This window comes from Kryptolebias marmoratus, linkage group LG8 (genome assembly GCF_001649575.2).
Source record: "Kryptolebias marmoratus isolate JLee-2015 linkage group LG8, ASM164957v2, whole genome shotgun sequence".
NCBI lineage: Eukaryota > Metazoa > Chordata > Actinopteri > Cyprinodontiformes > Rivulidae > Kryptolebias > Kryptolebias marmoratus.
In genome coordinates, this window is record NC_051437.1 from 8,184,565 (window position 1) to 8,212,246 (window position 27,682).

At 42.5% G+C, this 27,682-nt stretch overlaps 1 protein-coding gene across 1 annotated transcript; it reads left to right on the forward strand.

Annotated features, from left to right (window-relative positions):
* The first annotated feature begins 144 nt into the window (after window positions 1–144).
* tamalin (trafficking regulator and scaffold protein tamalin) lies at window positions 145–13,459 on the forward strand. Its single transcript, XM_017419226.3, has 8 exons — window positions 145–507; window positions 2,866–2,918; window positions 4,582–4,636; window positions 7,198–7,300; window positions 8,941–9,034; window positions 10,273–10,339; window positions 10,787–10,853; window positions 12,351–13,459. Exons 1-8 carry the CDS (start codon window positions 304–306, stop codon window positions 12,848–12,850), a joined length of 1,143 nt encoding a protein of 380 aa, XP_017274715.1. The 5' UTR covers window positions 145–303; the 3' UTR covers window positions 12,851–13,459.
* The last annotated feature ends 14,223 nt before the right edge of the window (window positions 13,460–27,682 follow it).

The following is a 27,682-nucleotide window of genomic DNA, read 5'->3' on the forward strand; positions in this document are numbered from 1 at the left end:
CATTATCATCGATTTTGCAACACTTTCCAGCCTCTAATTGTCTCCGGAGCATATTGGAAGCAAAATGTCCGAGCCGCACCCGAAGGCACCCCAAACAAATTGGCCCTCGTGTCACTTTAGGTGAAGTCTCCGCCCCCTCCAGGCGGGCGAAGGCGACGCTCGGGGCCGGCTGAAGTCAGTTCAGTTCGGTCCTCGCTGAGGCTGAAGCTCGGGACAGCATCTCTCCCAGCTGGTTCCTCCCCTCTGCCCGGAGAGCAGCGACAAGCCTTGTTTTCTTTTTTTTTTTTGAATTTCTCGACAACAATGACGCTCAGGAGGTTAAAGAAGGTGAACTCCAGCGGCCCAGAGGCTGGACCCGCCGGACCCGAGTCCCGGGACAGCGAGATTTACTTCCCTTCCTCCAAGTCGGACAGCTGCAGGTTGGAGGTACCGGCGAACTCCTCGGAGGTTTACAACTACAAGACGCTGGCTTATTCTGGCGGGACGCTGCCCAGGAACTTCAAAAGGGTAAAACAAATGACAAACGTGTTGCTTAGAACCACTAATATGTGAGCAGGTGTTCGTGTTCAGTGTTTGGATGGTTGCTATGAGCAGAAAGACTCTCAGCACAGAGACCCGAACAGGGACAGGTCCCTCATCATGGTCTCTGACAGGTCTCAGGTCGAGGAACATCTCCAATCATCTGACCGACAGGGGGGACTTCCTGGGGAACCTTTAGGTGTTTTCAGGTGATGAGGAGGAAACTTGTTCAGAGCTCCTGAGTGTAGTCAAATCCAAAAGACCACAGAGCTGGATCTGGACACACGGGACTTTCATCAGCCCTGTGAGGACTCTCCTCCTCATACTGGCTTCATTTCTGAAGGAACTTTGAAGGGTGCCGGTGTGACTACTGCTCAAAAGATCCAATAAAACGTTGTAAAAATCTAAGATTTAAACACCAAACTAGATAATTATAACTGTATTAAAGGTGTTAGGAGAACTAAGATACAAAAAAAAGTTACAAATTTGCTGCCACTGGCTTATTATGGTCACCGTGGTAACAACCCACTCGTGTCTCTCGCTCCCTGACAGCACTCCTAAAAGAGGCGGACTAAAAAGTAAGCCTCAAGAAAAACCAGTCGCTGTGTGAAAACTGTAAGTGGGAGCTTCAAAATTCTCGACACCCAGATGGACGCACACAAGAACGATTTGTTTCCACAGTGTGTTCTGTAGACGTGACGAGTCGAAAACGGCCTTCACTTCCAGGTTTGAGGAGAACATCTTGAGCTAGGAATGTAATAGAAGTCAATGGAAGCTTGGCTGGGTTGGAGAGGAAACCGTCAGTCCTCCTAACAGTGAGGGCCACACGGAGTAAAAGAAGGCAAAAATGCCCATGTCTTGATATGTAATTTGTGCACGAACAAAGAAGTTTGCAACATTTAAAAAAAAAAGTTTAGACCACTCAAAATCGTGTGCAACATCATCAACCATCAGTTCAACAGTCTGCTGTGAAATCTCCAGAAATCTTTAAACTAATTTTTTAAAAGTCCTCTAAAAGCCAGATCAGACTTGTAGAGTCCAACCTCCTGTGGCCTGATGAAACTTTAAAATGACATATCTGCTGTGAAGAAGTGACATCTGAGTGACACAGCTGAGTTTTCTCACTTGTTTTGACAAAAACCCATCGCTGTTTATGGATAAATTTTGTGCCGTTTCTTGTGAATCTCCTCCTAGTTTGTGCAATGTACCACGAGCAAAAGTCATTATAGATCATTCCTGATTGAGCTGCACGTTTTGGGTGTATAATTTGCATGTTTTGTTTCTTTTTAAGCCTCAGGGTGTGATAACGGACAAAAAAGGGAAGCGAGTAGTAATAGAGGCGCTTCAGTGCTCCTGCGTTAGCACCCTTAATAAAAGCAGACTGAAGTGGGATCCTTTTAAGGACTAAGGGCTCTGTTTCTCCTGGTTGGGTTTTCTCTAATAAAGCTCATTTAATCCCATTCCTTAACTTTAAACTTTCTAAAGTAAAGTGTAGATCAGACGTGGAGCCTGCGAGTACAGTACAGTGAGGCACAGTTGTGGACAAACCCACACATTGGCAGTGTGCAGTAATAACAGCGAGGGGCTACAACACGGCATTGTGCACTCTGAGGGACGGAGACCCTGTCCAGACACCCCCGTTGGACTCTGTGGGTCACTGGGAATAAATGCACTCATTGAGACGAGCGTTGGGACATAAAGAAAGCAACGTTTTAGCAGACGGAGAGGCCGCAGCACAAAGCTGGCTTTCACGGGCGCAACATTTGAAAATGATTGAAATGGAACAGAGGTGGATTGATTTAGGGGATGCAGGGGGGGCGTCTGGACAGATACCTTTCTATTTTTTTTTTTTTTTTTATGTATGCAGTCAGGTTGGGCAGGGACCTGACCTGCTGCTGACTCGAGTTTTTTACCTCTCAATGCTGTTATTGTGGCTCCAAGGTTCACCACAGTGTCTCGTGTGTTTTCTTTTAATAGAGCGGAGTTTGTGTGAACTGCTCGAAAACGCCGTTCGCATAGGTTTGAGCGCTTCAGGTTAAATTTAGCCAAAGGCGTTCTTCTTGTCACGCTTGAAGCGAACGAAAGGTAGCCGGACGTGGCGCTGCTGGTTTCAGGCTGTGTTGTTTCGGGGACGCGACAGATCAGAAGGGCTCTGAAATCAAAACAAACAGCCTGGCACGCGTCTGCCATTACAGGACCTGTTGGACCGGTCTGTGTGCGCAGCAGGTGTGTCCAGGAGATGTTGAGCATTGGGGAGGGGAGGGGGAATCCCTTATGAGTAATCTGACTTTAATTTCACGCAGGTGTCTGAAACGCTTCATGTCTTGTTTCGTTTTCTCCTCACAGGGTGGTGGCCCGCAAAAGTGGAAACCCCTAACGCAGTCACCAGAACCACAGAGGTACAAGCGTCCCACGTTTCCTCTTCAGCCCAAAGCCTTTGTTGTTCTCCTTCTTTCTCGTTCTGTCTCTGCCTCTACCCAAATCTTTTTCATGACGACATTTCCCCTCGTGTGACAGCGGGCCCCTCTCGTCCACCACAGCCGTCCCTTTGTGGGTAAAGTCCTCTCCATGTGGGACATCTTCATGAGCCGTCATGAATTTTTATGTCTCCTGCTGCAGAGACGTCTTTCAGCCGGACAGATCATTGTTGCGCCTGTCTCTCTGTGACGTCCGACCGCGGGCGGACGCACGCCAAGTCCCGTCCAGAGAGCAGAGTGTCACACAGTGCAGCCTGGACAAGAACGAATCATGAATCTGTATGACTTTTCTGTGGAGTCCAGCTCCTCCTGGGTGTTTTATTCTCCGTTTAACTGAAGCCTTTTAAGAAATCTGACTGCTGTGGACGACTTTTAGTTTGGACATGACACACAAAGTTGTGACGTGGTTGATCTGTATTGCCCAAGCTGAAGGAAGACTGTTTTAGCCTGTGTGTGTGTCTGTTAGCAAAATATCCCATAAACCACTGGATATATTTTAATGAATTTTTAAGGAAATAATCGACTGATGTGTTTCTACAACTTTTGGAACCGACCCATTTCAAGATGGCTGCCACTGCCATGAAATGTCTAAAACTCAGCCAGTTTTGCAGGCGTTGAGCTAAATTTGATGTGGTAGTAGCTGAGAGTCATTAACAAAGCGTACTCTGAGTGCGACAGCTTTTTATTTAACCACAAACATCCCACTGAGATTCATATTCGGTTTTTGGGCCAAGACAGGCAACCAAAAAAACACAGTTACAAAATTACACAGACAGGGTTAAAATTTAGGAACAGATTCTAACAAAAACCAAATCATCTGGCGATATTAAACGAGATTGCTCATAGTGTTGTTTTCAAAACATGCATTTCTGTTTCGTTTCACATCATAGGATGATCTCAGTCTAAAACTCCGGCGTGAAAAGCGGTGGGTGACATGCATTCCTTCAAGGGCTGCTCGGCTTTTAACTGAGGGTGTTTTAACGAGGAACAAGTGTCTGAGATGGGGGGGAAACAACTCTTTGAGTCTTGTTGTAGTGACAAGCCACCTTGTTTGAAGATGGTAATGTCACCTTTAAGCACGGCTAATTATTATTTCCTGTTATTTATATAAGCAGTGAAAAACGCTATCAGGGAATCTCGAAGCCGACAGCATCTTTCAGTGTTCCTCTTTGGTTACACAATCTGTACAAAATGCAAAAATGTCATGTTGCGTTGATAAGGCATGCAGATAAGTCCGAGAAGCTGACTAACATCGACGTTTTTGCTCGATAGTGACTTATCTGTTCTTCAAACACCTGCGGATTATTTTATGCGTAACGCAGCTCGGTGTCGGTCTCTTGGTGCTTTTCTCCTTTTCTCTCAAGTTATTTCCCTTCTTTTAATTCGAGACCAAGAAAAGCAACAGTATGCACACTTTAAAACCTGCAGCCAACAACTGTCTGCTAAAAACTGACTTGTTGATGATCAGACATCTGCCATCAGATTAGATATGGATCCACTTATCTGTCTCAGCAGAATCTAAAAACATAAATAAACTCGAAGGAGAATCAGTTAAACTAATATTTAACTTTTGCTTTTTCTTTAGGAAGGTGGTGTTCCTGGAGAAAAAAGAAGAGGAGGCGTTTGGCTTTGAGATTCAGGTAAATAAGAAGATTAACTGAGATTATATGAAGCTTTCAGAACCTCCTGAGTGTCATTTAGCAGGATTTTTATGCTCGACCTCACATCTGACGGCAGATAATCTACCTCTTTAAGCGACAGAAGCGCGTCTTTTCCTCCGTCTCTCAATCCGAGGGTTTCCCCGCACCAACAGGAGCGAAAGGTCACCCAGCAGTTTAAAATAACCTGTTGGTGTTAATCCCATGACTCGAACAAAGAGGGGATGATTTTGCTTTCTTCCCCCCCTCTCAGCATCTGTGTTTCCAGCAGTGCGGTTAACTCACATGCTTTCCCTCTCATACCTGCTCCGCTCCCACAGATGTACACACACACACACACACACACCTCTCTGACTCCCCCTGAAGCTCCGCCTTCAGGAGGAACAGCTCGTCGAAACAATCAAAGCCTGCGCGGGTCACGTAATCTGCCCGTACGCAGATCGGAGTGAAGCACTTCTTCTAGGGAAAGACGTGGTGTTCTGTTTACGCCGCCGTTCAGGCGCTCCCGCCCTTCCTGCCTGCCTGTGGCCCAGAAGGAAGCGAGGCCGTGAGGAGCAGCCCGGCGGTCAGCAGAGGCGGCCCCGAGCGGCGAGTCTCCCGCTTCCTGCAGCTTTTCCTCTCTCGGCTTCAGTGAAGCGGACCCGGAGCCGAGGCGCCGGCATGTAAATGTGATATTTGCCTTTCGACCACATTTGCATGGTCGAATCCAGGCAGATAAAATCGTTGCAAATTTCCATTTCAAACTGGATCCCTTCATCCGCCTTTAACAGCAGGGATGGTTGACATCTGTCATTTTATGAAAGGAATCAATTATTTGAGCTTTTCCTTGTTGTTGTTAAGTTTTTTGTTTTGTTTTGTTTTAAGCGGGATGCTGACAGGATGGAACTTCCACAATAGTGGGCGAGTTTATTTATGTCCTTCCAGCAGTTTGGCCGTTTTTTGCAGTCTTTCGGTCACCGCAGTGATCGAAACGAGGAAGAACACAAATGTACTTGTGGAAGTAGCAACACAAGTTTCCAAGACAACAAACTGTTAGCACGCGAATCTTTTAGGTAGCTAGGAGCAGCAGACACAAGAAAAAACATGTCGGCATGTTTATCAATCTTTAGTTTTTGTTTTAGAGGTAAAGTGTGTAGATTTGGGTTGATTCCAGTACAGCTGGTCAGAAGTTTACATACATCGTCGTATTAATTCAGATCTTTTAATGATTTATTTAAACCATTCTTTTTCCAGGCTGCAGTGATTCTATAACCAAACAACTTCAGTCATTTTAAAAACAAGAATTTGCTGCACAAGTTTGAATTAATTGTGGATTTACTTTAACACAAGGTCAGAATCATACATACAGGCTCAGTATATACCCCACTGATATTTGATTTAAATCTCCACCACACACTGTTTATATTCATCAATAAGCTTCTGACCTAATTCTGGCAGAGATTTGACCGCTCTTCTTTCTGAAAATGGTAGAGTTCATTCTCGTTTTAAAAATCATTGAAGTTTTTAGCAATGTAATTATTTCACTCTGAAAAAGAAGGGTTCAAATAGATCATCACAAGCACCGAATTAATGACATTCGTGCTCATGAGTCTTTGTAAACGTCTGACTCCAACTGAGTTCACTTCACTTTCACTTTATTTCAATAAGTTAACAACTTTACACACATAAAACAAAATACTACTTTACAGATCCATTATTTACCAAAAAAGGAATGGGCTTATACCTGCCCACCCTGTTCATAAACTCAGTCGCCTACAGAAATACATTTTCCTGCACATATACATACATAGGTGCACATTTATATTCAAATTTACGTATTTATACATACATACGCGGTTGCACAATACGTAAATATACATCTACATAACAGGATAAGATTTTCTCATTTTACATTCCAAGGCTCTTTTAAAGCTCACCAAAGAAGGACATCATTTAAGCTCGTCATTTAATTCGTTCCACAATTTCACTCCAATAACTGAAACACATCTAGACTTTTCACTTGTTTCAAGCCAGGAATGGCTGCTTTTTCTGTTTATGTTATAATAAAATAATTTATTAGTGTTTGTGTTGGGCATTTGAAGATCTTTTCTCTATTTTTAGCAGTAATTTTGCCTGAACATTAAGCGGCTTGTGTTCATATGAATCGAGTGTAGCCTTTGGGAACTTACAAAACAATACCTGCAGGTTAAGTTCTGCATAATTACCTGAGTTCCTCTTGTTTATGGACATGAACTGAAAGTCTTCCAGTGGGAAGTTCAGTGAGACGAGAGGAAACGGCCCTCCTTGCCTGATTATTTGCGTCACGTCTGTGCGTGCTTCGTGAAGAAACCTTCTTTCCGGCATTGACCAACCGCCGTGGCTTCCTCTCCATGATTCAGTGCTTTTTTTTTTGTTTGTTTTTTATCTTTTGGTGTTGCATGGCATTACCGCAAAATTTCAGAACTGCCGGCAGCAGTCGTGTTGCGCAACGTAATTCCTAGACGTCAAGAAAAAGGAAGGAAGCTCTTTTATCTTGACTATCTCTGTTCCTCGCTCCGTTCCAGACTTACGGTCTCCATCACCAGGACCAGAACTCGGTGGAGATGTGCACGTTCGTGTGCAAGGTGCAAGAAGACAGCCCGGCCCACAGAGCGGGACTCAAACTTGGTCAGTAACTCATTTGTCTCGTTCTGGTCCCCGTTTTATTTGTGTCTGAGCCAGGGTTGGAACAAACACGAGGGAAGTGAGCGTGACTAAAAGTTTTTTGCTTCAGCTCGTCTTTCTTTGTGTTCTCATCAGCTGACACGGCGTGTTTTATGTCAACAAAACGCACTCGTGAGTTTCAGTCTGTTGTGTAGCTCTTAAGGAAAAAACAAAAGTGAGTTCACGCCTTCATTTTTCTAGATGATGAACACCTGAACTATTTCACCTGACATGTTGTTTTCATCAGCTGTTCTCTACAGATACATCTAAAAAAGTCATGTTTTTGTTTGTCAACATTGTTTTTCTTCCTCTTTTTAAATGGGAACAGTAACTCTTTACTTCCATTATTACAGTGTGGATGATTTCCTTCGTAATCAGATAAAATGAACGGACACACAGGAGCGCTCTGCTCTACTTACGTCCAGTTTCACTTCTTACATTCCTCGCATGCTGCTTCTATTGTCTGCTTCTTGTTGCTGTGAACACAATGACTTCATCGCGGCGGTTCCTGAAAGAGAGGAACAAGCCTTTGTGCCGAGGCCTCACTTGAGTACGAGTCCACATGATCCACGCCATATCTGCAACCCCAAATCTGACAAATGACTAGCAAATCTCATAAACTCATATTTTATTTACTGTGGAACATAGTAAATATATTAAATGTTTAAACTAAGAAATTGTACCTTTTTTTTAAAAAAGAAAAATAAGATAAATTTGAACTTGATGGCTAAAACACAACTTAGAAAGTTGGGACAGTGGCAACAAAAGGCTGTAAAAGTAAGTGGTACAAATAAGAAACATCTGGAAGAACATTTTGCAGCTAACTGGATTAATTAGCAACTTCCCAGTGGTGACATTATGAACTGCAGATGATGACATATTCAAGCTCTTTCAATCTTTCATTGATGAACATTATTCTGAATTTGCTCCATTATTTTTAAACCCAGTTTTTTTACAGGCTGGTGAACTTCTGTCCATTTACTTCTGAAATGCTCCTTTTAGACCCAGTCCTCTTACAGCCAATTAAAACAATTAGCTGCAAAATGCTCCTCCAGCTGTTTCTTATTCGCTTCTCTTACTTTTACAGCCTTTTGTTGTCCTTATTTTTTTCTTTCTTTTTAAGAATCGTACGATTTGTTAGTTGAAACATTTGACATATTCACTGTGTTTCATTGAGAATAAAATATGAGTTTTTGAGTTTTGCGACCCATCGCATTGTTTTATTTCTTTCTTTATTTTTATTTTACACGCCCCAACCCTTTCAGGATTGGGGTTGTATTTACTGCTCTGAGTCTCCAGGGTAACCGTGTGATGAAAACACATCAACAACTTAAACACTTTCTGCTTCATACCGCACACACACACACACACACACACACACACACACACACACAGACGCACACATGCGGTCTGATTAAACCTTTTTCCGAGCCGAACGCCACGACTGCACATTTGTGTTTCACATGTGTTGAGGTTTCGTTTAGGTCCCAGCACGCGTCAGCTGGCCGCGTCTGGAAGTAACAGAAGGCACATTGGACTGGAGCATCCTGAACTCGTGGCGGCTGGCTAACACACACTGTCTGTGTTTTTGTGTGTGTGCGCAGGGGACACCATCGCAAGTGTGAACGAGACCACCGTGGAGGGATTTCGCCACAAGGACATCGTCCAGCTCATCAAGGCCTGCGGCAACTCTCTCAGGTAAACAGACAGCAGGAAAGGGTATCGTTTCTAAAAGTTATCTGTAAGAGTGAGAAAATAAAACCTGGCTTTGATCTGAAGTGTGTAAAATAACTCCAGGTTAAAGTGTTCGTCACAGGATGAAAATGAAGGTGGCTTTGTTTTCTAACCTGGCTGCTAACTCGTTTTATTGGAGTCCACCACCAAACACATCCTGGACTTACTTTAGTGTGCCTCTCTGTGTTGCGTTGCCACGACAGCCTACATGCGTTCAGTTTGCTGTGAAGAAGAAGTGCAGAGTTCATTAGTTCATTTTTATCACTGCTCACGTTGTAGCAAACGGAACACAACTGGAAATGTTTGAAGCACGTTTCTGTTTCTGTCGTGACCGAAATAAAATTCTGAACATCACGTTTAAACGTATCAGGGCTTGGTCAGCTTTCCTCTTTTCTCTCAGTTGTGGCAAAAGTGTTGTTTTCCATAAAGCTTTTATTCCCACTTTTCAATTTAATTTTTTTTTTATTTGTGGAAGATTGTTTTATGTTGGATTACACAAACCTGGATGTTGACAACTAGGATTTGAAAAGAAAAGTTTATTGGTTTAACAAAACCTACATCAATAATGAGTCACGATGAAAACTCAAAATGGAGTGAAGTCTGTTTTGTTTTGGAGTTAGAACAGCCTGGTGTTTGCCTGTATTTATAATTGACCAGATATTTAAAATAAGAGGATGTAAAAGGGGGGAAACAACAAGATGTATTATCTTTTATCAAAAGAAAAAATGGCTCGAGTTTCCAGGACTCTTAGTGGGTGTTTCAATTTGAACCGCGCTCTCTTCCTCGCCCTCCGTCTCATCGTCGGAGATTAAAGGGACGATTAGCGCGGGCAGGCTGTACGCCTTCAGAGCCGCCGCTAAAATATCTGTGTACAACTGTTGGCACGGCTTTTACAGACTGACATCACCAAATTAGGCGCACAACTTGAAACCGTCAGAGTGAAAACAAGCTTTTTCTCAGTTGTGCTTTCCACTAATGACTCCGAAGGATTTGCAGCAGTGAAGTGTGAGAGTGGAAACTGGTTCTTAGCCCTGCACCCTGCTTATAAACTCAGACTCATTCCCACCACGGACTTATGAAAGGAGCCTTTCATACTGTGGAGGTTTTTTTTTTTTTAAGTGCTGTTTTTTGTCCTTGTAGTTATAATAAGTACTTCCTGTTGAGTGTAATAACTGTGTGGCCTCCTGGTTTTTCACTTAAAGGCTTGAGACTGTTTACAGCGACTCGATCCGCAAAGCTGAGCTGGAGGCCCGGCTGCAGTATCTGAAGGTGAGCAGTTCTCTTTTTCCTGATCCTGTGTCCAGCACCCTCACACACAGACGCACATTACCCAGACACCCCGTCCCCCTCCCTTCACACCTGTCTCCCCATCAGCTCCACCTGTTGCAGCAGCAGATTTGGGGGGTCCAGCTGCCTGTGAAGTGGCCGGAGTGAGCGGCTCCTCTCCCTAAAGATTACAGCAGCTGTCCCGCACTAATCCACTGAAACACAGCCGCCCTCTCAGACGCTAATCCAGCATTTTAAACATCAATCTGCTGCTTTTCCTGCAGTTTGAGACGTAGCACAAGCTGGTTTCTCACTGCCGCACAAACGAACACGTTTATATTCAGCTCAGGTTTCTGTTATTGGTCGGTGTGGCCCTTTTTACTTCACCTATTGTGTGTTTGTTGCCATGAAAGTGTTGGTTTTTACATGGTTTTCTGTCTCTGTTTTCAGCAAACTCTTTATGAGAAATGGGATGAATATCGTTCGCTGATGGTGCAGGAGCAGAGGCTCGTCCACGGTAGGTCAACTCATCACTTGTCTGTCCTAACGCACACTGGAGGGTATTTTTGAACTCTGATATAGAGATGTTAATAAATTATGATGACCGAACAATAAATAGGTCAGTGTTTAAATATTTGAACACTTCAACTCTAACAATCCTATTGAAATGTTGGTGTTTCATTGTTTGGTTTAGATTAGTCATAATTTTATCTGAAATATGTTTAAATCAGGTTTAACTCTACTTTCATGTCTTGTTTTTTACTAGATTTTAGTTAATTAAACAATCAACTGCCTGTTTTTGCTACTTTAGAGGAAGTGAGGGGTTGATTGTCCAAAACAACAACAAAAAAAAAATACAAACATTAAAGTGCCGGAAGGTCCATCATGACAGTCATGTAGTTTTGTTCATTTTTATTCTCACATCAGGTCAAAGTAGTTGCGATGCACTGCTGAGGCTGAAATTGTACAAAAAGATTTACGTTTTGGAACCTTAAAAGTACTCTGTCTCTGTGTTAGCATTTAAAGGCCTCATAATCTTTATAAGAATTTTCAAGATTGTTGAGATAAACGTAGTAACTTCATCGCAGCTGTTTATAGTTTAAATATTATTAAAGTTTTGTTTGGTAAGAGGGTGGAGGAGCGGTTTACGCTGTCTCCTCACAGCAAGACGGTCACAGGTTCACCTCCTGGCCGGTTTCCTCCCACAGACCAAAAACAGGCATGTTAGGTTCATTGGTAACTCTTAAATTGTCCCCAGGTCTGAGTGAGAGTGTGAATGACCCGGAAAGGAAAAAGCGGGTAAAGAAAATGGATGGATGGATGTTTGGTACAATTAGCTTTTGGCACCACAGTGGACACTAAAAACCAGACTAAGTTTTTGTTCCAGCCTCATGTGTTTGTAGCACAAGCAGATTGTGCTCTGTTACCATCACCCGCTGCTGAAAGAGGCAAAGGTGTGAGATGATGTTTTTGCCCATGTCTGTGTGTGCAGTTTGTCTGTCTGTAAGCAAAATATCTGATGAACAACTGGATGTTCCTCTACAACTAATTAACTTTTGGAGTCAACCCAATTCAAAATGGTTAACTCAGCCAACTTAAAAGACACAAAAATGTCTAAAATTCAGTCAATTCTATAAACACTGAGCTAAAATTTAGTGTGAGAGTCTCCAAGACTGACTGAGTGCTACACATTACACAAGATCCTTACTTGATACCTTTAGCATGAACTGTTGGTGTCAGCCATGTTTGTCTGCCTGCAAACATTGTTGCAAAGAGGAATGATATTATTAATATACTTCGACCAAAGCTCCACATCTCTTGTTATAAGATGATCTTAGCTTAAAACTGGGAAAGGCGACAGGTGATTTTCTTTATAGGTTTTCACAATCTAAAAACATTTTTGCAATATTCTCCTTTTTTTTCTTTTAATCAAAGTGTGCCTTTTTGATTGGCAAAAATAAATAAGTTTTGGGTAATACTTGTTTAGTTCTCACTCGTCCTTGTTTATTTTCAGGCATAGTGATGAGCGACGCTGCTGTGTACGAGTCCCTGGAGTCAGCCGGTCTCTACGGCAGCCTCGGCGCTCCCAGCCCGGCGACTCCGAGAGCCGTCCACTGCACGGGCAGCACCAGCAGCAGCGCCAGCTTCCTCAGCACGGCCACGGATGACGACCCCCTCTACCAAACCTGCCTGTACCAGGCGGACGGGAACGAGGACTCCGAGCTTCCCGAGAAAAGAAAGGAGCAGCAGCGGCAGCAGCGGCAGCAGCGGCAGCAGCGCCTGCGACCGACCAGCGAGCTCCTCGCCGTGCCCAAGACTCAGCTGACCCGCAGCGCCAGCACCCGCAGCTACGTGAGAGGTTCGTCTTCGTCGTCGCCCGCCGGCTCAGGAGAGAAGCAGGGAGGATTCGGCACGTTGCAAAGGAAACCCAAACAGAAGAGCTTCCGCAGGCGCCTCCTGAAATTCATCCCCGGCCTGAATCGACCGCTGGAGGAGGAGGAGAGCAAACTGTGAGCAGCAAACTTTCCAACGAACAGAACTAAAGACTGAAAAAACTAAAGTGCCAAAGAAAACAGCCAAAGAGGTGGAGACTAAAGCGAATCGGCTGGTAGACCAATGAACATTCAGTGTTTTACAGGTGTACATAAGTTTGTTTTTGTTTGTCCTAATTTTAAGTTATTTATTTATTTTTACATGTTCTGTTTCTGTACAGAAGAAGAACGTTTTGGTTAGTTTTTGTCCTGCATGCTCAGCGTTTCACCTGACCAGCCCGTGACGACTGTAACTGTTCAAACCAAAGGTTTTGTAAGACTCAAATCATGTTTTATTTCCATCCACCCAAATCAGAGGTTTCTAAAACTAAAAGGAAAAGAGTGGCATTTCCAGATTGCACACTTCCTGTTTTGTAAAAATAATTCCTGAGAGTTTTAGTTTTCTTTTTTGGACTTCTTTTCTTGTTGATGAAGACATCTTGCTCCTCAAGTCAAACTGGAATGGTTGTAAAGCTTTAAACTGTATAAATGCCTTTTCCTTCTAAGGAATAATTTTGTGAGAAGCGGGAACTGTTTGTGTGTGAAGAAGCTGCTAAATTAAAATTGGCTCCGTGGCCTCGAGTTCACAGTTTGTTCACCTTTTTTTTTAATATTTCAAAATGATTCATTGTTCCACAGCTTTTCCTCCACTTGAGCACCTTGTCCCCCGTAGGTCTGGTTGCTTTAAGGCCTTTCTTTGGTGCGAGGTATGCAGAATGAAGCCTGTTGTATCGACTCTCACACAGTTTATTGTTGGGAGGAAAGTGAGGAATGTGCAAAGAAAAGCATGACCTAAAATTCCAACCACAGCCACTTTCTTTCAGCTCCCGCCGGCTAACGCTGGTTCCTCTCCTCTTCCTCGCTCCCATGGCAGCTTCGCTCGTCCGAGATCTTGCCCGCTTGTGTATTTGTTGGGCGAGGGGAGGGGGTTGCGCGGAGTCTTTTCATTCCTGGCTTTCAGCTGACCCGTGAGGTCACGGTGGTCACTCTCTCTGCCGGCTCTGCGGCGTTGATCCCTTTTGTCCTCTGCTGCTCTTTCACAGACGCATCAGCGGTGACGATGATGCTGAGCGATGGTATGCGGCCATGTGTCAGAGACCGAGCCCCCCTCCTCCTCGGACGGTGGTGAAGGGGAGGCCGAAGCAGTGGGGGGGGATTGTTATGCGTGCTTACTGATGCTTAAAACATGGGCTTAGAATGAATGGACTCGGTGTATAATTAGGCGATAATTATTGAAGATAATGACTCATTAAAAACAATGTAAGAAAGGGGGTCTTTCACAGGAAACGGGCCGGACAACGACGGAGCAGCTGAAGCACAGGAGGAGTTATCACAACGGGAGATCACTGGTGTGTGGTTATTGCTGCACAAACGGGTGGTTTGTTTGTTCGCTTTACAACATGTTGGTTTAGGTGGTTTTACCTTCGTGCCGTTTGTCAGCTTTTACAAACTTCATTACTAGTTCTGCATCTGCAAAATGTGTGACGAGAAGTGTTTTTTTTTTCACTATTATTATTATTTTGTTTTCATCTTTTAAAAGCCAGAAATCATGCTTTATTGAGGATGCTTCTCTGAGTTAGTTTGCTCCTTTAAAATTTCAGATTGAGTAAAGAAAAATAAGTCAAAGAACGAGTTGGAATGGAGATTTCAACTCTTTCTGAGCAGGATAATTTGATCTTACTAGGGTTAAAGAAAAAAATCTAACTATTCACACATTAATTATCACCCACTGCCTCCAAAAGCAGGCGATCGTGTGTGTGTGTGTGTGTGTAATTGTTTGTCTGCAAGCAAACCATCTCATGAACCACAGGACAGATTTTAATGAAACTTTCAAAAAGCAATCATTTCATGAACCTCCACAACTGATGAACTTTAGGAGTGAATCCAAACAGAGATGGTCATCACAGCTAGTCAACCTTGGAAAACACAGAAATGGCTATAGCTGACAGTCGCCCTCAGTGAATATTCAGAGAGTTAACAAATCGCACAAGATCTTTGTTTAAAACTTCTGCACAGAAGGGAGCAGGTGATATCACTCCTTCAAGGAATTCTTATTTAACAGATTATTTACTCACTTGTGCTAAATGTTTGTAGAAAGTTTAAATTTACAGTTTTTGGTTTAATTAAATGTGATTGATTGGTTTGTTGGGCGGTTCAACAAACTGAGGATTGTAGGACAGAGTCAGGAAAAGTCCTTTAAAGCCGTTTCAGACTCCCAGATTGGGAACATGTTTGAATGAACAAGTCTCATTCAACCTCCACAACAAGAGGCAGATAATGGATGAATGGACGCACTGATCATTGATATGAGAAAAATATTGTGAAGATTTGTGAATTTGAATTTTAGCAGGATCTTTTTTTTTTTTTGACCGGACTTTATTACTTTTGCAATGAGCAGCTTTTAAAACCACACACATTCCTTGAGACCAATACATTTAAATAAACTTTTGCTATTAGGTTAAAAAATGGCCCCAAGAGAAATAAAAAAAACCAAAACAAACCTGGCTACATTTTGACAGTTAGATGCTGACAGCCCAGTGATGAGCCAGTGGTGCTGTGATGAGTGTACGCTGATCAGTGTCAACTCTTTGCGTCTGCTGTAGGTGAAAACAAAAACGAAAGCTCGGTGATCCATATCTTTTTCTGTTATTTGTATCAGCTTACATCAGAGCCGCTATAAAAAGTCCCTGGTAAGAAATTTCCACTTCTAGCGGTGAGCTCAGCATGAGATTTCCTTTCCGCGAACTTTCCGAGCCTAGATTTGCGGGACACTTTCACACTCTCTCCTTCCATGTTTGTATTTGCACTTGTTGCTGCCGATAACTTTGCATTCTCAGTTTTTAGGCGCGGCTCGGTACTTTTGTCTGCCTGTGTCTCTTTCCTGTCCTCTCAGCCTCCGGCCGGTCGAGGGCCGACGAGCTGTCCATCCTGGCTCTTGTTCTGCTGGAGGTTTCTTCCTGTTAGTAGGAAGTTGTTTCTCTCCACTGTCTCCTGCCTCTCCGTGCTTGCTCAGGCTGGGGGACTGCATCAAAGTGAACAAAGTGACAACTTTTCGTACTAAATCTACCTAATTTGAATGTATTATTACCGGACTGAACTGATCTATTCTGTGTAATCTTACTAAATCTGGGTCTGTCAGGGACTGGACTGTAATTTGATATAACTGAGCCTGTTTGGCTTTTTTCTACAGCACACTGAGATGACTTTTGTTGTGAACCGGCACTTTGCTAAATAAACTGAATTAAATTGAACTGACACATCCTTTCCAAACTCATCAGGGGGATGAGATCCACCCTCACAATCATTGAAAGTGACACCCCAATCTATCCTGAGCAGACAGCAGACAGGACGCATCAGGATGAGAGGAGACATACAACGACAAACCCGAACGCTTCGGAAGAAGTTTTATCCAGTGCCTATGCAGCTACTGACTTCAGAGAAACCAAAAAGCTGCTGCCAGTGTCTCATTAAGGTCACCATGGTAACCACACACCTGCTTACGTCACTTCATGACAGCACTCTTGGAAGAGGCAGACAGAAACACAGAGCAAAAAGTAAGCCTTAAACAAACATTCGCTGTGCAAAGTTTAGAAAGCTCAAGGGTGAGTCTCATCCTCATCACCTCTCAGCTGGATGTTCTGTGGAAAAATGATAAAACTAAAACTCTGCAAGACATCATCATGTCAGTTCAATCATGTAAAGTCCAAATTTCTGCAACTCGTTTAAACTTTGAATGTTTTTTTACAGTTACAGGTTTTTTTCTCGCACATTTTGATGTACAATTAATCTGTTTCTTCTTTTTCAAAACTGCACAGAGTGAAGATGGACAAAAGCTCTGCAACGCCTTTACATGAGCACCCTTATAAACGGGATCTCTTGCTTCGTTTTGACGATCTGAGATCAACAGAGAGACAAAAAAAAGGTTGAGGCTTATGTGCTGATACGTGTGTAGCTGATGCTGTGGCGAGACTTTTGCATGCAACCTCGTCCTAATTTTAGACTGACTTGTTGTTCCTCAGTGAGCCAGCTGATGCACAGAGATACTACATCAAGTTATTTTAATTCTGCCCCTCAGCGTCGAGTCAAATAATCTACAAACCAGCCTCTTCACAGAGCATGTTCTGTTAGGGAGAACCAGGATCTGAGGCTGGGTTCACCGAAGGCTCGCTTGAGACCTGCAGTGACCCAGCCTTGTTACCGGCTATCAGCAATGACAGAAGAAGCAGGAAGAACTGAGCCTCTGTGGTAACACTCTCAAACCAAAAGGCTCTTTCTCAAGTATTTTGTGTGTCAGTGTTCACACCAGTCCTTTAGTGTCTTCAGTTAAGCCAGCGGTCTGGCCTTGCGTGATCCTGCTGCTTAAAAATAAGGAAGCAGTGGGACTCCTGGCTCAACACTCACACAGCTACTTGGTTGCAAAACAAAAAAATAGACGCCAGACATAACCACAAATGTTCTTCTCCAGCAAGAAATCAGCCCGTCTGACATAAAGACGTCACCCAGAGGGGGAAGGTTCTGCCATCATGGAGCGTGGGTGGCTGCTGTGATGGGTCTGATGCAGGGATAGGAGCCGAGCTGTGTGGGCCGTCAAGACACAGGATGTGGGTGAGAAATGTGCAGGAAATCCACCATAAAGATAAGAGAATCCAACTGCCTGGAGGGCTCAAAAAAGACGGCGTTGTGGGTACACAGATGTCTATATTTACACATCAGTTGGAGTGTGTGTGTTTAACACAGAGAACTTGTCGCATGCAATAAACTGGACCAAACAGCTGCTTCCAGGCAAGAAGTGTGAGATGCAGAAGACGACTCTCTAAGAACAATAAAAGACCGTTTCTTGAGGGGACTGCATTACGACCGCCACCTTTCATCCCAGGGTTTTAAACTAAGATCATCTTATCTTGAAAAACGAAAGTTTTAGCCATTTTGGTCATATTTTGAAAGTCAATTTGTGCACGATCGCATGCAACTTCACAAAATCTTGTGCAGTCTGTTAGAGCTCAGAATATATGTGTCGTAAATGACTCCTGCCACCAAATTCAGTTTTAGCTCAATATCTGTGAGATCTACTGAGTTATAGATATTTTTGTGTTGGTCAGCCCTGGCAGCCATCTTGAATTGGGTTGACTTCATAAAATGTTCAGCTGTAGGTACTCATCCAAAGATTACTTTCTGAAAGTTTCATTAAAATCTGTCCAGTTTTTTAGGAGCTACTTTGCTAATAGAGAGACAAAGGTGACTCCAATAGTTAATGGCAAAGTTTATAGAAAATATTAGTGCAATCATTTAGTGCTCAGAATATAATTTGGAGGGGACTCCCAGCTACTGCCACACCAAATCATAGCTCAATATCTGTAAAATCGGCTGAGTTATCGCCAGTTCTGTTTGCTATGATCGATAAGCCATGGCAGCCATCATGAATCAGGCTGACTTCAGAAGTTAATCACTTGCACATGTACATCTAAAGATTAATATCTGCAATACTCATTAAAATTCACTCACTGGTTCATGAGACATTTTGCTAACAGGACAGACAAATGAACACACGGAGACGTCTGCAAAAATGCAAATGGCAGGCGATAAATTTCAGAGTATCGGAGTTTGCGGACATAATCAGCCCCGATGACTCAACTCTTCTGCTGAACTGATCGGGCCTAATGTTTAACATGTGAGAAGCTGAGTAAACAAATGCAAAACACTTTCTGTTCCTCACGATCTGCATGTGAGCCAACAGTTCGTTTTGTGAGCAAACAGCCCTCAGAGGTTATACTGTCTCTCTGCGGCTTCAGCATCCTCCTTCATGAAGGTGCAGCTCATTCTTTCCACTGGACATTTTGTTAATGAACAACTCAGAACCATTAAAAACTGAACAAAGAAGTCATTTATTCTTCCTTATATGCAGTCCAGTAAAAACTTAGCAACATAGGTCTAATAAATCCGGTCACTTTCATTCTGAACATAAGAGACAGAAACACCAACAAATATCTGCTCTTTTTCTAGCTCTGCTGAGCAAAAGGAGATTATCTCGAACTTCTTTGTGGTTTAGTTGCTGGTTTGAGGTGGACGAGCCTCAGGGCTGATAAAAAAAAAGGTGACTTGTTTCCTTTCACCAGTAAACGTTAGGCAACGCATGATATGAGGTCTGATGGCGGTTGGGCATTTGTTTGCTCAAGTTGGTGAAATCTGATCAAACAGCGTTCACACAGTCCTGATGACGCTGATTAGCTGAGCTTGGTCGCACATCATTTGCAGAGAAAAAGCATGAGAGCATTGCAGCTGTGGAAAGAAGTTAGTCTCAAAAGTGTTCACCGAAGCGCACAACAAGATTTGAACGTGTGCACCAAGATTTTGTCAGGATCCAGTGTTCCTTGATAGATTTGTGGGTTTAGTTTGCAGATTTTTCATGTTGCTGTTCTCTCAGTTCACTTTGCTTCGTTGCCTCCTCGTGTTCCCAGTCATTCTCAGTACTTTTCCTCTGTCCTGCCACGCCCACCTACACCTGCTATACAACTGTTCGAAAAAACTGTGTACGCATCTGCAAGTCTTGTACGCATACAAATCTTATTTCATACTTTTGAAATCAATTTATCTCCATTTTCAGCAGTCCGATCGATTTTAGTCCCGGAAAACACTAGATTTCATTGAGGTTTTATAAAGAAATTGACAAATTCAAACAATTTCATCGGCATCCCAAAGGTTTACCAACGAGATTGGTTTTTGCAAAGAGAAAATTAGTGACACTGAGGCATGTTTTTTTTTTTAAATCCCACTGATCACACTTTGTACCAGCTGGCACAGATTTCACTTCCCTGCTCTAAAAGCAAATAAAAACATTTCATTTCCTTCAACTGAGACCAAAAGACCAATACACTTCCTGATTCTGTGTGCCATGTATTAAACAGATATTTCAGCCAGTTTCAAGTGATGTTCTGTGAAAAAGTTATTGACAATCAATTAAATGGAGTTTAGGTCTGACTACTGATGAGCTAACAACTATACTGCACACAACTAAGACTGAAGTGGATTACTGGTGGCTTAAAACAACTCCAGTCTGAAGAATTTCAAAGTGATTCACCAAAACACGGAACATGGAAATATGTGGCTGCTTGGAAGCACAAATAGTGGCAGAAGCAGTAGGTTGTAACGCTTTTTGTTCAGTCTTCATGCAGGAATCTTATAATATTTCTGCCAAAAAATGGCAGTGCAATGAGAAATTCCTGATGATGACATAAAGGAATAATTAACAGCGTTTGCATAAGAAGTTTTAAAGATTGGAGTTGCTTTAATATAGCAAAATCTGTTTTGGAAACCGGTTAGATCGGACCATCAGCTCATACATTCTGTCAGAGTTAAACTATATCTCCAAACTGAGGTCATTCAAAGAGCTATCTACAACAGGTAAGATATTGTTCATAAATTTACACAAAACCCCTCTTCAAAACGACCAATGTATTCCTTTTTTATCATTTATTTACAGGTATAGGTGCTTTAAAACACTCAAAGTCGCCTTAAAAAAAGCAAAATAACACCAATAAAAGGTCATTAATAAAAAGGTGTATTTTCAAAAGCATTAGGAAAGAAGAGTATTTACAAAATTAATAAATTATTAAATAATGTAAATATTTAAAAACAGTGACACAATTTTGAAAATATGGGTTTTTAGACAGGATTTGAAGAGTGGAAGAGAGTCAATGATGCAGATATCCGGAGGGACAGAAGTCCACAGGTGAGAGGCAGAGCAGCTGAACACTGAAATCCAAGGAGGTTTGGTGGGAGGAGGAATACAGAGGTGGATGAAGGCGGAGGATCTGCTGTGAATCTGCAACACTACACTGAGGAGCGACGTCAGGGATGGCTTCGAATGTAAGGAGAACAAGTCTGAAATCTAACCGGGAGCAAGTGAAGCTGCTTGAAGACAGGCGGGATGTGGGAGATGGATGGAGTTCTGGAGATGAAACGGGCAGCTGAGCTCTGGACTATTTCAAGTTTGAGGATGGATTTCTGTGGGGGACAGAAAAGAAGGGGAGTTGCTGTAGTCAGTGTGGGAGGTGACCCGAGATGTGCACAAAAAATGGCAGCACTTTGGGGGGCAGAGGACCAAACGGAGGCGTTGAATATTTCGTAGATGAAAATAAACAGACCAGGTGATGTTATTGATACAAGAGTGGAGTGATAGTTGGCTGCCAAGGATGAAACCCAGACTTTTTACCTGAGGGGGATGAACAAACAGAGCAATTATGAGAAGAATCTTTGTTTTGTCACTGTTCAATTTATGAAAAATGTTTGAGAACCACAATTTGAACTCTTGAAGACAATCAGAGAGGGAAGCAGAGGGGGGGATTAGTGATGAGGTAGAGCTGGGTGTCGTCTGTGTAGCAAAATAAAACTGAAGTAGGAGGAGATAGATGATAAACTGAAGAGGCCTGAGGACAGAACCCAGGGGAACACCAGAAGTAACAGGAGATGAAATGAAGTTGAAGGATTTCAGCTGTCTAAAGGGAGTGACCTGAGTGGTAAGAGTTCAACCAACTAAGAGGAGCTGCCAGTCTGTTCAGGAGAACGTTATGAGATGGATTCAAGGACATCCAGGAGAACGAGGAAAGGCCACAGTCCAGAACCAGCTGCCATGAGGCTGTTAGTGACTTTTACAGGAGCCGTCTCTGCGGACTGAAGAGGACAATAAAACCAGACAGAAACCAGACTGGAACATGTGCAGGTGTGAAACTATCCAGGCGGTTCCAGATAAAAAGAACTTGTGGAGGATGAGGATTGATGCTGTCATATCCTGTTTCTGTGGTCTTCTTTAAAGTTCTCAGATTTCCTGCACCGAGCGAACGCCGATGGGCCAGCGAGAGCCGAGTTTACCTCAGGGCTGAAGCCAAGACATCAGATGCATTCGTGAAAAAATCCAACCTCTTGTTTTATTCAGTACTGACTAGTGAAGAATAACTGAACTATGCTAAAAATCAAACTTTTGAGACAATGAAACTTTAACTGGGGTTAGGTTAGTTACTCCTGATAAGTTTTTTATTCAGGTTTATGTGTGTGTTGTGACAGAATAAATGACTGAAGGGAAACTGTTTGCAAAAACAAAAACAAAATGTCTGTGTTCAGGTCCTGAAGCGTGCAACACCTTGTAATCATGATCTCTCTTTTTTTTTTTTTTGACAATTTCCAAAAACAAAGTAGGAAGTAAAATGTTACATCCTCGCAAACAAATATGTCATAAACCCATTTCCTGTTTAAAGGAGTAAAAAAAGGAAATTTGATGTCTGTTATTACACTTTTATTTCTCCTTATGGCTCAGGTGTCAGACAGTCGTGATCACTTTGGCTTGCTGCCTATTCAGGAAACCACAGCTGCATGTCACTAACACCACTGTGTGTGTGTGTATGGGGGGGGGAATTATGATTAATCTAAAACTTCACACTTATTAGGAAAACACAACGAGAGCTCCAACAAACCTGGCCTCAGCACAACACGTGTAGCCGTTTGAAAAATTATTTTTTTTCTAGTAAAAGTTATTTTTCTAGGTGCCTCAATCTGACTCAGTCAATTTGTCCCAGATGGTGCCGTACGGGTCCAGATGGGCCTCAAATCAAACGCTTGATTGTTAACCAGGTTCTTCTTTTCCGTGATGGTTTTAATGTTTGAGAGCACACAGTCAAATAAGGAACCAGCTGTTAATCAAGCGTTACTTCCACCCTGACAGACACGTCACTGAAACGTCATCAGTGATGGGTCACAATGAGCCAATAGCAGCAGCTTTAACATTTCTTTTGATCTTGGTTATTTTTACACTTCTTATACAGTTTTATACATGCTGGAATGTATTATAATTATTTTTTTATTTTAAAACAAATCCTTGACTCTTAAAATAAGATGGAAACACTCTTGACTTTGTCAGGTTTGAGTTCAAATTCAGCTCTGTGAAACTTTTATATACTTTTAAATAGATTTCCACATTGTTTTCAACACAAAATGCCTCATGTTTATATTCTGAACATCTTCTGAAATTATACAGTGCTTTTTGTTTGGTTTAATAGCATATTTATGCTTCAAAAGCTTCTTACATAATTATAAAAAAAAGAAAAAGAAATGTGGAAATCCAGTCAGATGCCACAAAGAAAGCAGATAATGCAGACTTTTTTGTTGACTTGTCTTTCCTGCTGCTGACATGGCTGAAAAATGAGGCTGTCAACAGTAAAAAATAACTGAGGAGGAGAAAAAGTTTTCTATAAATGTCTGCAGGAAACGGAAGAAGGCCTTTCTGGTCTACTTATGGGAAGTTAGGGAAAGAACGAACTTTGCCCAACTTGGTTTAAAAGAGTAAAAAAGTAGTAAATATAAATAAATGATGTGTGGGAGGATCAGATCGTATTTGTTACACCCACCCTGGTCGTGTAGGGGTTAATGACCGATCCTCTAATATATAAACCCCTGTGAACGTTCACACAGAACAGGAAGGCCTGAAATACAATGACAGGAAGTTTCATGGGCTCGTATCTTTGAACACACTGTAGTCACAGTTTGGAACTTCTCAGAAACTGTAACGCTTCCACTGACATCATGAGCCAGAGTCGTTATTTGTTCCTTCACGGTTTAATGCCAGCATCATGCAGACTGGTAGAAGTCCACACTTGGACCGAGAGCCCAGGAAAGGCCTCGGTATTGTCTTTCTGTCTCTACAGACAGGAAGTGTCAGGGATCGATCGGTTCTGGGCGTCGTATTTTTTTGTCCAGGAGACGCTGACCGAACTGGGTCTCCTGGTCCTCACCGACAGCGTGTTGTCCTGATCTGCTCAGGGCCTGGCCTGCAGGAATGCTGGAAGCTGTGCTGTTTGTCTGACAGAAGAAAGGATGTTGACTCACCCTTTTTTTTTCTGGAACAGTATGGAGCCCAGAGATATCGTACTCACTGGGAGTACGAGGGAGTACAGGGAGCTGGGAGTCCCTGGTCTTTCTGCTTTTATTATTGACCCCCGCAAATGAACAACAAACAGCGTCTAATCTTCAGCTGATCACTTGAAAAACCCATCTGAGGTCTTTCCTGAGTGAACGTGGTGTTTCAAATTTACACAGTGTGTGGGCTTTTACTGTACACAACCATGTACTTTTATCTAACACTATTTATATTCTCTCTTTTCTTGTGTTCACAAACTTTAGGCTTCAAAAGTCCTTCACACTCAGCCAGAGAGGGTAGAATTGACTCATCTGCGGTGACGAAACATGCAACACTTCTGAGTGAAACAACAATTTTGTGAGGGGGATGTGAGAGCCGAATGACGACTATGAAAGGAGACGCTCTCCATATAATATCACCATGCTCAAACCTACAACAACCAATTCAGAGCTTTGTTTTTTTTTTACATAGTGGAAAGAGGAAGTTTGTGTGTTTGCGTTGTCACTTTGTGGTTTCTGTGCCAGCTTCCTCTTCTTCTTCTTCGAGAGTGCAGTCGTTTTAGACGACACATTTCAGCTGCGGACATGTAAAACTGTGTTGTTGTTGTTTTTTTTTAGCTTTATTTAAGATAAATCTATAATTCCATTTAACTCATTCGTCACTGTTTAGATTGTGTTTCTGTTTTAGCATCAGAAATATTTGTATAACGCATTTCATGCAGTAATAATAATGAAAGCCACTGTTGTAACAGATCTGAGCTCTTGTGGCTGAGTTCCAGAAAACAGGACCACAATGACTAAAATCACCCTGATTTGGATTTCACTCCTGGTATGACAAGAAGGCCTGTACTTACTAATTGTTAAGGGTCAATCTGCAGTGTAGTCAGTGAGTCAGAAGTTTTGTCACCGGGCAGGAATGTCATACTAATATTACTATTTCAATGATCAATTTGAACCGTTCTTTTTTCAGGGTCTATATACGTATATATATATATATATATATATATATATATATATATATATATATATATATATATATATATTTACAGGCTGACATATAAACTATAAACTTACATTTTAATAATAATGATAATAATAAGTGGTGCTGAAAGTTGCAGGGTGTCCTTCAAGTTGACAGGGCCAAAACATTTGAACTCGTTGGTAAGTTTCTCTTTGCCAGCATAAAAGTAGTTTTGTTTGACAGCATTTATTGGACTGACCGATACTCATCTGTCAGCCTCAAATGAAAGGTTATCGGTTCAGATGTTCAGGGACAACCCAGGAATCACCGAGGCTCAAGCCTGCCATGAACTGGAAAGTGCTGAAACACCCGTCTCTTTGGCCACAGTGAAGCCAGCTTCAGAGAGAAAGATGGAGCTGTTTGGCCACAGAGACAAGATTATGTCATTGTTGCTCAAAGTGGATGGAATAACGAAGAGGTTCACCTCAAATCATCAGTCGGGGTTGAAACCTGGCTGATGATTGAAAGGAGGCCAAACACACGCTCTCCTGGGCAGGCGCTTTCATTTGTAGCTGCAAGGAAACGGTGGTTCTTGCAGGTTTCTCCTCCGCCCACTCCTCGTGGCTTCAGTCTCAGTCTGATACTGAGAAGCAGGCCTTTGTATCATGTGGGGATTTCACCTGCGTCAGTGCAATCAACTGCACCACGCGAACTCCTCAGAGAGTACCCGTGCTTACCGTGAAACAACTGGCTCCTGACCTCCGACAGATCCAGGAAACTTTGAGACAATAACACCACTATTTCATCCAGCCACCGAATCTGGAAAAACACGGGGAAACTCACTGAAAAAAAAAAAAAAAGGAAAAGAAAATGCTGGAAATGAAAAGGGGCCAAAGGCAACTAGGAGCCAATCCCAGTGAGTCACAGGTGGCCCGTGTCCCAGACCTGGAGAGGCCTGAAAACAAAAGCAGCGGCGGTCCTCTGTGGGGGCCTGGGCTGGACTGAACGAGCCTGAGAGGAGCTGCTGGGTTTGGGGAGTTCCTGGAGGGGCTGAAACACCACCTCCCCTGCTTTCAAAGTTTTTTGGGGGCCTCGTGTAACGCTTCCTGGCCTTTTTTTTTCCTGTGGGACCTGTGAAAACATTCCCCACCCTCGTGCACGCCTCTGCCAAGACACAATGACACCAAACACAACCACGACAAAGTGCTCCGAAGACGTGCAGAGACGAGACGCGTCAGGGAGGCGTGAAAACGAGCAGGGCTGCTTCCTGTCTGAGGCTGTGACCTCATTATTGCACTGCGCCGTTAGGAAGCATTCAGAGAACGTTTTATTTTACTACAGGATTTCCTCAGAGAACAAAATTACTCTGGATACAAACAATGTTTTTGAATTACACTGCAGCTGGTGGAAAAGTTATTTTCAGTCATTTTAACTTCTTTTATTGCTTTTGATGCCCTTACCATCATCCTTTTTAAAGAGGACACTTTATTAGCTCAGAGGATTTTTATTGGTGCCATTAAACATTAAACACTTTAATTAAAACAAATGTTTGAAGGCGTTCCTTATAAAACTCCACTGAAAGTGTTTATAACAGCTACAAATCTTTCTTGTTCTTTTTGTTGTCCCCTCAGTTTTATGTAGAAATCCTTTAGAAGAACTCTGATCTGATAAAAAATACTTTAAAATACTTCCTTAAACAAAAGAATGGGCTAATGTCCAAACTCAGAAATGTCAAAAAAAGCTTCCTGTCTTTTTAAATTTATTTATTATAAATATCTTTAATCTGAATGCCGGCTCTGATCACCTTCTGGCTGTCTAGATTTGTTGTAGTACGACCCAAGGATGCAGACTAACCCCGGGACTCCAAGACAAGAAACGATTTGATAAAACAAAACAAGAAACTAAAGTGGCAGCAAAATACAAATGTAACCAAAACCACAGAGAGCAGGCAGGAGAAATAACAGGCAAACAAACCAGGATGACTGACTGAAGAGTTGTTGAGGACCGGGAGTATAAAGCCCCGTTTTTACATCACTGTTTTTAAGGTGAAACCGGTCGTTCATCTACTCGACGACAGCGATCAGATTCTCTGACACCAAAGCTTTTTTCAATCCAGGCCTCAGAGTAAAAGTTTTGGGAAACGTCCAACATCATTTCAAGGGAACTTACGTGAACCACGCATGTGCACTACAGATGGCTGCAGTCAGTTTTTCTGCGCTCGTGCGGCGAGTAGATCAACGACAGCAACAATGGCGGAGAGCAGAGGGCTGTTGGTGCCGCTCACTCTTTTTTAACCTGTCAGAGCTTCTGACACAAAACAGCCTCAAACAAACATTCGTGTGCTCGCCATTTTGGATGTAACAGGTCTCATGCTCGAGACCGTAGTGTCTGCTCACATGCACGCGTCATTGAAATAAAAAAAATCACAGCGCCAGCTACCGACCTGGCATGGAAACTACATCGGATTCAACGGTTTTTTGCCGTCCATTCGATCAGCGATTCACGTGTAAATGAGGTCTAAAAAGACTGGGAGCAGTGATTACAAATGGAGACAGATGACAGTAATGAATACAGGAAGCAGGTGTAAATGCTTGACAGGGCAGGACTGTGGAACGAGGCTGGCTGAGGAAATGCAAGGGAGAGGAGGAAAAAACACAAGGAATTAACTGAATCCATAACATAAAAAGAACAAAACAAAAACAAGCAATAACCAAAAACCCACGGATCATGACTTAGGAAGCACTGTAATAAAATAATTTAAAAAATAACAATAAAAACCCCACAAGTCTGTCATGGAAATCACTGCATGTATGGGGCGCCGTTTGTAAAGGAGCTTGTGCTAAAAATTCATGCCTAAATTTTGTCACATTTAGCTTCAAACACTGTTTAAAAATGTAGTGTTGATTTTCTGATGTCACTTTTTACAACATTTAGCTAATTACATGTAATTGT